The sequence below is a fragment of the Coffea arabica genome, chromosome 5c, assembly GCF_036785885.1.
Source record: "Coffea arabica cultivar ET-39 chromosome 5c, Coffea Arabica ET-39 HiFi, whole genome shotgun sequence".
Lineage (NCBI taxonomy): Eukaryota > Viridiplantae > Streptophyta > Magnoliopsida > Gentianales > Rubiaceae > Coffea > Coffea arabica.
Genome location: NC_092319.1, coordinates 620225 through 631726, shown reverse-complemented (window position 1 = coordinate 631726; position 11502 = coordinate 620225). Strand labels below are relative to the sequence as shown.

General features: G+C 36.6%; 1 protein-coding gene across 1 annotated transcript; it reads right to left on the bottom strand.

Annotated features, from left to right (window-relative positions):
- Positions 1 to 7043: 7043 nt before the first annotated feature.
- On the bottom strand, positions 7044 to 10374 carry LOC113710708 (protein SCARECROW-like). The gene is made up of 2 exons (XM_027233827.2): positions 8117 to 10374; positions 7044 to 7700 (listed from the first exon to the last, which is right to left on the bottom strand). The coding sequence occupies exons 1-2, from the start codon at positions 10225 to 10227 to the stop codon at positions 7274 to 7276; spliced, it is 2538 nt and encodes an 845-aa protein (XP_027089628.1). The 5' UTR covers positions 10228 to 10374; the 3' UTR covers positions 7044 to 7273.
- Between the last annotated feature and the right edge of the window lie 1128 nt (positions 10375 to 11502).

The window sequence follows — 11502 nt, the reverse complement described above, 5'->3', positions numbered from 1 at the left end:
GAAACTTAATTTTAATTTATCACTATAATTTCTAATAAAATCATTTTTTCACAAAATTAATTACATCATCAAGTAATAAAAATTTAAATAAATAATTTCAAATCAAATCTAAAATAAATTAAACACCGTAAAAGTGTTTTATCCCAAACCAAATATAAAATAAATTAAAATAGTATAAAAGTAAAAAATAACATAATATATTATATGTCCAAATATATTAATTTTAACTTCACACAAGTTAAATAAATTCATTTAGGATTAAGTAATTAATGCCTTTGGAAAAAAAGAATGATTTAGTTTAGTTAGATAAAATAATTTTTATATTTATTAAATTAGTTTTAATTCGTAAACGGGTCACATCGGGTCATATCAGGTCACCACGAGTTGACCCGAAATTGACCTGTTTTCTTTTCGGGTTCGGCCCAATTCTGACCCGGACTCCCGAAATCTCAACCCAAACCCATTAATTTCGTGTTAAATTTGAGTTGTGTTTTCAGGTCGTGTCAGAAATTGCCACCCCTAATATCACCTAGTACCCTTAGAGTTTCAAAATTCTCACTTACCTCCCCTATCAATATGATTTGACTAGAAGTTCTAATCAAAAAAATTGAGTTTGGATTGTAAATTATTTGAGATAATTTTGTGAAAAAAGTACTGTAGCACTTTTTTGATATGATGTATATGAGATAAAAAGGTGATTGAAAAAAATGTGTTGATGATATAAGCAAATCAGTGTGTAAATAAAGTGTAAATAAAGTATAATAATTTACAATCCCTCAATGTTTTCCTACTTTTTTAAATCTACATTCCTAAATCTCCAACCTTCATAATGTATGATGACTTGAAGATGGTGAAAGTTTGACAAGAAAAAATACCCAGCACAAACCTATTAGCATAGTAATCGAAGAGAATACATTGTATGTATGTTACGTGGTCATCGAAAACTATTCTAACTTTGTATAAATTGATCTCGAACTCGGATCTTGAGGATAGGATAAGCTTCTAACATCCTAAAGATAACAGTGATAATAATAGTAATTGAAAAAGATACATTATATGTATGTCACGTGGCCATCGAACCTATTCCAATTCGGTATAAACTCACCTTGAATCCAAGTTTGAGATTTTTTTTTCCTCATATAAAAAAACAAACTTGAGCGTCGACCTTGGGAACTTGACCCCGAGACTGCTCATGGGTTGGTCTCTTTTTTTTTGGCATATTTTGTCTCCAAAATTGTGTAAGAAATTGCGTAAATGAACATGTGAAAACTGTGCCCCAAATGATTGTGTTTGGCTTTTGACCCACATATTTCCTAATTCTGTAGTGGTGGAAAAATTAGCAGTGATTCTTTACCAACACCAGTGCTCTACATTTTGCTATCTACTTTATCTACTTTCAACGAGGTAGTATCTTGCATGTTTGTGCACATATGTTATTATTATTATTTTTTATGCAGATGTGCATCTTATCTTTGGTGCACCAATCCACCATCAGATGTGCTCGTGATTAGATAGCAAAGTGGACATATGCTCTCATGTGATCATGTCTACCTATCCATGTCTGCTAATATCGTGAAAAATAGTTTGCCAATTGAAAAGTTCGATGTATCAACAACTCCAACTACAATGGAGTTAGAGTTCTCCTAATAGTCACAGTTAATAAGTTTCTCCAACGTGATTTTGAGCACCAAGTTAAACCATTGTTTAAAAAACTGGATCGAATCGGCCGGTTCGATCAATCAGACCGTAAATTAGTTATAGCTCAAGTCCGAATCATATCTTGGGTTGATTGGACTTAAAAATTGGTAAGAACCGTTTGAACCGTGCGAATTGGATTGAAACGTTGAACCGACAAATTTTTTATTTTTGTCTATTAAATTGAAAAAATATATATATATATATATATATATATATATATATATAAAAGAATAGGTTTTCCTTAACCTTAACGACTAATTATTAAATGTCACGTCCACTCACTTTCTTCTCATTTTTTGCCTCTTATCAAGTTTACATTTTTGTTTTCTATTTTCCTGACTTCTTTCAAACTCCAAACTTCTTTTTTTTTTTTTAAGTTGTAATCTCTAAATCCAAAAAACATGAATTAAAAATTTAAACTCATAATATATAATTCCCATGGACACGAATTTTGTATAATTTTAAAATATTGTGGTATTTTTGGGTTGGATTTAAGATTATTGTTTGGTAGATACAATTGAAACTAAAATGAAATTTACTTGTTGCAACTTATAATTTAAAATTTTTATTTGTGAAAATCCAAGTTCTTTGAAAATATTAAATTTTTCATATAAAATCTTAAATTAGTCCATTGCATGTCTTATTTTGTACATATATATTTATATAAATTATTTTTTAAACAATTTATTAAACCAGGGTTGAACTGGTCCGACCGATTGAATCTCGACCCGAACATCTCACCACCTCAATTCATGTGACATTTGATTAAATCCATGTGACATAGAGTCATTCAATAAGATTATCTCGATCCATAGAGATCTTCTTGAACCGGTGGATATATGACGTAGAGGAATAAAGTGATCCACATAGTTGTACAGACATTCGACCCCTAACAGGGATCCGCACGAACCTCCTTAGTTAGAACCTCCTAGGTCAATTTTGCCAAGACACTTCCCATAATTTGGTTAAGAAAAAACCCTAATTTTTCACCATGAAAAACTTGCTCCAATAATAGAAATATGAGATTTTCCCATTATTTCCTTGTGATGAATTTTGGGTATTTTTCTCTCAAGATTTTTCTCAAAAAATCTCACAAGACAATTTGTGTGTCGATTAGATAATTTGTGTGTCGTTTAGTCTTGTTTGCAAAAGTTTAGTCAGTATTTATAGATAAATAAGGTATCCATATCCTTATAGAAACCTGAAACCAGATTCCAATAGGATTCAATTTCCTTATTCTAATACAACACTTGTATTTAGAAGACTTGATCTTATTTGCACTATAAGTCTCCCAAATTTAATTTGTCCCACAAATTAAACTATAAGTAATAAAAACTTATCTATCAAGTTTCTACTTGAAATTTATTTAATCCAGTTAAAAAGTTCTTAATATGTGTGACCCATTAGGTTCTCATATACATTGGCAATAAGTATGAGTTATAATTCTTAATGAATAAGAATTAGATAAATTAAAACTCATTTTAATTTATCATTGATTCCATTAATCAATTAAATCATACTTATACATAAAAAATGGCATCTGACAATGCATCTTGATGACCCAAGTAATTAGAAAAGTTAAGTAGATGATTCATATTTTAATGAATGCTTATTGTATAATTAATATCTTTTATCACACTTATCTCACATTAATTTTGGAATAAGTTGTGCCTATTCTATTACGTGATTAATGTTCATTTCTTGTACCAAAATATAGCTCCAATGAAGAAGTACTTAGAAACATGTTCTAAGATTTTTCTACTTAGTGGTAAGAGTTCCGAATTATATTTTTACAAGTAGCTAGACATGAGATAACTCTTTTTTCATAAGAGGTGATAAAATCTTTATAGGTTATTCACTACCTTTCTATATTTCAAATATATACTCATCTGTTAATGATGTGAACATTCTCTGTTACGGGAGCAATTATATAACAAACAGAATATATCTGTCCGTACTCAAGATACTATAATAACCTTAAATCTAATGATTACTTACACAAACGTCACTTACAGATTAATCTTTTGGAACTTAAAGGATATCTCTATGCTGATCAATCTAGTGAATTTGATCAATTTGTCAAGCACCTATATATTAGTTTAGGTGTCTCACACAGCATAATAGATAAAATCTACTAGTTCTTATATAGAAACGGCATAATATATATTAGTCTAACCGTATTAATAATCCCCTTTCTTGTTAATACTTTGATTAGAGATATTTACGAATAAATCTTGTTTACAATCGATTGAATCTCACCATCATAACTCTTATGATTTCAACGATTAAGGCTTTGTATGGGGTTTTGTTATGTTTTCCGTAAACACATTTTCTAATCATATTTTTACCTCACATATATCAAATTCCTACAGTATTTTTTCTACAAAAAAATTCAAAAAAATGCACAAATATAAATATATTTGCAATTAATATGATAAAAATATCATTTATTATAATATAAATAGTTCAATTGCATGTTAAACCGTAAAAGTTGATTGACTTTTGGGCATACAAACTTTCAGTCAGTACAGTGTGTTCATCATCTCTCCATAGTGTACGTACTTGTAACAAGTTAATTTTCATACGCTACAGAATAATTCTCATTTAAGAATGCAGTTGCATTCTATGCTTCATGAAGTAAGATTGCAAATACCGCGACTGACCACTTCAACGTAACCAAGGTAAATGAATCATCAAGAAAGTGAGTACTGTGGAGGGGTCAGGTATGTTCTTGTTGTTTGGGTATTACTTATAAGCAAATTCTATTGGTCCAACTGTGATTTTTAAACCCTAATTGACCAGGTTACTTTCCTTACATTATAGAATAATTTTCGTTGGAGACGGTAGTAACTTTGAAGTAAGTTTACAAATGCCACCACGGCTATTTCAATGTAGGCCAGGTGAACAAATAGCATGAGAGTGAGTATCCTTACAGGTATAAGGCACGTCCTTGTAACTTGAGTATTGCTTAGAGGCAATACTTTATCAGTCCATTTGCTATTTCTAGACCCTAACTGAACCAAGCGGCTTTCAATGTATTATAGAGCAATTTATATTTGAGAATGCGGTTATTTCTGTACTTCATGAAGTAAGTTTGTAAATGCTACCGTAACCATTTCAATGTAGCCCGTGTGAATAAATCACCAAGGAAGTGAGTTATCTGATAGATAAGGTACATCCTCCTTACATGGGTGTTGCAGCAAAGTACAATTTTAACATAAGGTGATCACGGTTACAAGTACAATACAAACTTTGATGACAATTGGTGGGATAGCGTATTTCGTCAAGTTACACAAATGACAAAAGGCTATTAGTTTTTTTTTAAGTGTCTACCCAAATATTTATCCAATTTTTTAAGCCTTGTTTGAATTGCTGTTTTCCGTCAAAAAATTACGTCATTTTTCATGATCACATTTTTTTATTATTATTTTTTCCTCACATACATCAAATCGTTACAGTAATTTTTTCATGAAAAATCATGAAAAATACAATCCAAACACAATCTAAGTGTTTTGACTGAATCAATCGATCTCCATAATAAGTGATTTGTTAAGTTTATTCTTTATATATTGAGCATGTGACAGGTCCATGATTCGTTCCGATCAAAATTGGTCAGAAAATGTGTTAAAGGACAAAAAAGGAGCACAATTTGTATACTAAAAATTAAAATCACTCATTTTCTTTCTGAATGACTATATTTTCGTATCAACTATACGTGAGAGATGATTAGTACAATTATCTCAAAGAGGAGAAATTTAAAAAATTGCATACTCACAGTACGTGAAAGACTCGATAAACAATGTAGTCGCAGCCCTGTTGATCCAAATTGGTATGTATTCTTGAACGCTGTACTTTATCACACAATGCCAAATCAGCGTACATAACTAAATTGTAGAAGAAGAAAAAAGAATTCTCCCTTACATTTTTATTAATTTTTTATTCCCTTACTTTTCATGTCTAAATTACAAAAACAAATCATATATTTAGAAACAGGTATGGGTATTATTAATTTTTATGATAAATTATAAGCCATATTTAATTCAAGGTTAAATTAATTAAATGAGCTATATTTCAATTCCACTATTGAATCACAAATTGAATTTTCCGTTTTTCTTTTTTCTTTTTCTAGATTGATGGAATATTCAGTCCATTTAGACTTTATTAGTGAATCTTTAGCTGGTCATTATATAGTTTATTTAAGCAATTTCTATTGGGTTTAACTTAAATTCTCAACCTCATTAGTGAACTTGTTTTGTTACACAATTCATTTTATACCATATTTATCATTTTTTTAAAGATGCTATCAATCAGCACTCATTAATACACTTAAATTACACCAAATTTACAAATGTTTACTAATACTTACCTTCCCTCATATTTATATAATTTCGTCATGTAAACTCCATTTTAATGGGTACTTGTTAGATAGACTCACATTTTTGTGAGCATGTATGTGGGCCAAAATTTTAGGGTCTTCAATATTTTACTCATAATTGCTACAATCAAAATGCAAGTAGTTTTTTTTTTAAGGGTAAAAAAGCAAGCAGTTCAAACAAGGAAAAATTTAGGGTCTTTCTTTCCCACGGCCACAGTCATAAAGGAAATCTTCTTGTTGCTTGTTTTTGGGAGAAACCATTTTGTTTGGACAGTGTATTATTTGAAATATTATTTAAAATAATTACTGTAGCACTTTTTGTGATGTGATGTATGTGAGATAAAAAGGTGATTGAAAATATAAAAAGATAGGTTAGAAAATGCGTTTGTGATGCAAGCGAAATATTATTTGAGCAATCAATTTTTTATTTTACATATCTCACAACATAAAAAATGTTATATCTCACATAATCTCATATCTAAACACACTCCATATTTAGTTCAAGCTTATGCAATTAAATGAGTTATATTTCATTTCCATTGGGTCACAAATATCATCATGTACGTTCCGTTATTCTTCTGTTTTTGAATTATGGAACGTTTAGGCCGTTTAAACTTTACGTTTGGATAAAAAATTATTTGAAATAATATTTTTAAGAAACACTGTATCACTCCTTTTAGACATATCTATTTGTTTTAACCAAGTTTCAGCTTCAATAGCGAATCTTTTCTAATTTGTTGTATGAATCATTTATTACATATTTATCTATTTCCTAAAAACCAATTTTCAGCCAATCATGTATGATGAGGTTCTTGAATATTTTACTGCTGTTTAGCATGCAATCAAAATGCAAGTAGTTCAAACTATTGAAATGATTCAACAACAATACAGAAAAAAGAGAACGGAAATTTTGAGAGCATTGTAGTTGGCTAATATCACTTCGTCATCGAATGCAACGTAAATTTCAGACTTTCGGGTTGATCCTCAAGCAAAGAACAAAGATCTCCGCTGAGGCTATGTAAATATTCGATTTAGAAAGGTAGACCACGTTGATTCTGAGAATTACAAAAGGGAAAAAAAAAAGAAAAAAAAAAAGAACGAAAAGGTAGCTAGCGAAAAGATGAAGGATACCAACTGCTAATCCATGGAAAATTAGTGAGAGAAGCGTGGACGGCGGAGGGCTTTCAGCAGAATCATGATTTAGGAGGGCCTCCATGCAGATGCAGTAAGCAAGCACAGGTCCCTCCACCCAAGCTTGAGGGTGCCGTTGTCCTCAACTAAGGTGTACCCGTCTGAAGGAAACATTCCAAGCAAAAGGGTGGCCTGGGCTGCAGCATTCCCCCCCAAAGAGATACCCTTGAAGCCTGACTGCAGAAGCTTCTGCCTCCAATTATTGAACTTGACGTCGCTGCTTCTCGACGGACCACCAACAGCTAGCACATTCCGTATCTCCCTCGACAGGAGTTGCTGCTCCACTACATGCCTTTCTTCACTCTCCTCCCCGTAGCAGGCACCCAGCGAATCAAACAATGCCGAGTAATAGTGTATTGCCTCCACGAATCTTCCCAAGAAGGAACCCGCATGGCTTAGATCCTGCTCTACGACCGTTACCACTTTGGGAGCCAATCTGAGAAAGTAAACATTTTACTGATTTCAAAACCATATAGTCACGGCCACTATTTGTAACAAGATAGTTTTGCCCACCGCTGCGAAGGTTGAACCGTTTCATTCGACTATCAAGAAACATTTACAACTCACACACCCCAAGCTAGCTTTTAGTGGTTGCTCTTACTTTAGAGATGCCGAGAGAGAAAAGGACTGGCATCTACCGTATATGCTCGATAAATGCAGCTATGTGCAATGTGGAGCTACTTTTTGTGTAGAAATTTATCTTAAGCAAGCAATGCCCCAAAGGCGGACATATATGATATATATTGAGCAGCCGTGTCAAACATATGACAACAGCGTTCATCAAACGAGGTAAAGCAAATCCCTATGAATTACTAAAATTAATTTAATTAGTGGTCGAATAATCATTTTCACCTTTGCAAGAGCCAGAGGGTACTGGTGTCTGAGCCACTGACATCATACAGACAATGCTGTAACCAGTGAACTGCAACTGCTTCCCTCTTGCTGACCTTCAATCTACCAGGATCCAAGTTTCCAACTTTATCAGCAACCGCGTTAAACTCAAATGGGAGACCTAACTTCTCCGCAAAATCCGACAAACGCTTGCCAGTGGCCTCCAAGGCTTCCATGGAGGTGCCAAGCCCGGTCATGCGAACAAAGGGAGGCCCCCCAGGCCGTGATGCCAAAATGTGAAAGAGCCCTGGCCACTGCAGACCTTGCATTATGTCAAGGTCTATGATGTGCACCCTTTCCTCCCTGTCAAAGGCTTCCTGAATGGCCTGGTTGGCTGTGAAATGAGAGAACTTTATAAAGGGGCTGATCCCATTGAAAACTTGAAAAGCCGAAACCATCTTCTGGCTGTGCGGCACAGCGGGCAGAGATGCATAAATTCCCAAGCACGAACTCACAAGTCTAGCGGACATGGCCTCAGAGAAATAGGCAGCCACACGTTGTGCGGATGTACCGAATGGCGTCGAGAGTTCTGAAATTTCCAAGAGCATGTTGTTTGCCTCCTCCAGATTATCCGCCGCTACGGCCTCCGCACACTGTAAGAGCAAGGTCAACAGGTGCAAACCTTGTTCGTCTCTCTTCTGCTGTCGAATTTCTTCGTTTCTCAAACTCCTTGAAGCTGAAGAAGCAGCGGTGACGGCGGCAGCGGCATCAGCATCAGCATCAGGAGGAGGTGGAGAATCCCGGTGTTGCTGCTCCGAGGGCTGGGGGGTTTGAGTCTCCTCTGGCTCAGAAGACTGCTGCTGTTGTTGTGATCGGTGGTGCACTTGATTGGTCAAATTAGGGACGGTAGCGGAAGAAACATAAGAAACTCCAGTAGCCGCTGCTGCAGCTGGATCATTATTGCGCATGGGCTGCTGTTGTTGGCTATTTCCTCCCACAGCAGTAGAAGCAGTTCTCGGAAGAGCAAATCCCCAATTCAAGTATTGGTCCTGAATTAGCGGGGAGTGGGTGTTAGTGTGAGATAATAAGTTGTCTTCGTCTAGATAGAGTTTAAGCCCGGAAGATCCTGCCAACAGCTGCCCATGCCCTTGTCCTTGAAGGTGGAAGTAATCTTCTTGTCTTTGTAAATTAGGTGCTACTGATATTGATTCTCTTCTTCTTCTCTCGGGATGGTAATTATCAGGGATTGGGGTGTCGGCAGCCCCGGCGCTGCAAGTGAGAGAACGAAGCCTGTACTCGATGAGGGCAGCAAGATTAGGGTTACAAGGATGGATGATTTCCCTCACGTTCTGAATGAGCTGAGGTATGGAGACGTTGGCGGAGTTGTGGATGAGATCCTTGATGATGCTGTCGATCCATGCTGCTGCTGTAGTGTTGTCCTCCATGGTGAATAACATTGCACCATCAATGCCAGCAGCAGTATTGGAGGAGGTGCTGGTGCTACTGGGAAGGAGCTGTTCAGCTCCTCCAGCGGCTGCGTATTTGTTCCTGTCGGGGGGGAACAAGGGCAGACCGGAGAAGCCACATATAGAAGGGGTATGGGTTTGGGTTTGGGGCCTTTGGCGATGATGAATCAGATTGTGAGGAAGAGGAGCAGGCGATAAGGAACCCATCATGTTACTTGAGCTTGAAGTGGAAAAGGCAGACTCGGACCCAGTCCCACCTGCCGACGACGACGTCACACTCAAATCCGTGCAAGAAGGTAGCACTATAGTAGTGGAGTAGGTGGGAACGTCGTCAGGGTGCTGGTGCTGGTTAGGATTGTTGATAACACCTGTATTAGTGTCTACAATATTGATAGAGCACACCCCAAATTCATCCAAAGGTATTATGTCCGCGGTAGTCGTTGGGGAGGCAGTTCGACGGAGAAAGCGTTGGACCGGCTGGATTTCTATATCAGAAGCTGCCCTCTTTCTCGCCATCTTTCCGCTGTGGAGATTGAGAGAAGAATGCAGCGGCACGTTGAAGTCCTTGTTTGAGGAGATGGGCAATGGGCTGTCGTCGCTGCAATTGTTGAGGCTTGAATTCCCCCGGCGGCCACTGTCGTTGACCAAGGAAAAGGCTTTTGCCATGTGTGAATGTCCAGAGAGGTAGAGAGATTGGCGGTGGCAGTAGCACTCGGTACGATAGCTCCCCTCTTCAGTCTTCCCTTGGGGTTATTTCCTTGACATAACGTTATTAATAATTGGCTACGGCTTACACAAATTATTGTTGTCAAGCAGCAGTAGTAGCATTCATATTTAGAGGGATGGAGGAGGAGGGTCGAAAGAAGGATCCGGAGATGATAAGTTAAATGATAAGAAGAGAAGCCAAGCAGATAGCAATGCGGGGGCTTGGACAGGAGGAGCATTGGGATTCCGAGGCTAAGAGCAGGTTCAACAACTGATGCGATCATTTCAAGGCCTTCTGTCTCGGTTAATTACAAAAACAGGAGGGAGCAAGAAAGGCATCATCAATCTGACACCCTGACATTTTCTTAAAAAGACTTTCTACTTTTACAGCACTCGGGACCCACCTATTTGTTTCTTTCTTCTTCTGCTGCTGCTCTATTACATGGATTACTGTCCTAAAAGTCTTCGTTTTTCTTTTCTTTTTTTTTTTTTTTTGGCTCGAAGATGATGCATAAATCCCAAAGTCAAAAGTGCTACTACATATGGAGTACTACGCATAATAAATAATACGTGTCCAAGATGAGTACAAAAGTTCTACTTGCCTCTAACTACAATGATATAATAATCAATAGTAATACGCTTACAAGATTAGACTAGATGTAGACCAGTGATATAGGGTCCGGAGCCCCTCGATTCATGCATGGATCTCAATGCTTGTAGCATCAAAGCAAAAGGAAGGAGTTGATCTGATCGAGAATAAGCCAAACATTACTTATTATTATGTGCTACAGTATCCTGGTAATTGAGTCAAACAAACAGAGCCAAAACTAAAGAAAGCACCAAACAACTAAAATCAGGGAGAAAAAGCTGAAGGTGATGATGCCGTTGAAAGCAAAATGTCAAACGCTACGCTGCGTTTTCTTTTGGGACGGGGCTGAATTTTGACAGCTCCTTGACCACAACTGACAACACGGCATGTCCTCTTTTTACCTGCCCTCTTTGAAAAACTCCATCCCACCACGCAGATACTTGGCTATTGGACTTCGGCCGTGAGCTCTCGGTTTCCGAGGCTATCAAACCTCATCACCCATTCTCTTGCTTCCCCCTTTTCGTACACGACCTCCTAGGACTTGGTTTGGCCAGGGGCGGGGTTATGACCCCAACAGTTCCGTCGTCTAAGGTGTTTGCGGCTTATGCTTGGGAGTAATTTCCCTCTCATTTAACGTTCGGATATGC

Coding starts and splice junctions, on each gene's coding strand:
- LOC113710708 (XM_027233827.2), bottom strand. CDS start 10,227: ATGGCAAAAGCCTTTTCCTTGGTCAACGACAGTGGCCGCCGGGGGAAT. Junction 7,701..8,116: donor ACCCTCTGGCTCTTGCAAAG/GTGAAAATGATT, acceptor TTACTTTCTCAG/ATTGGCTCCCAAAGTGGTAA.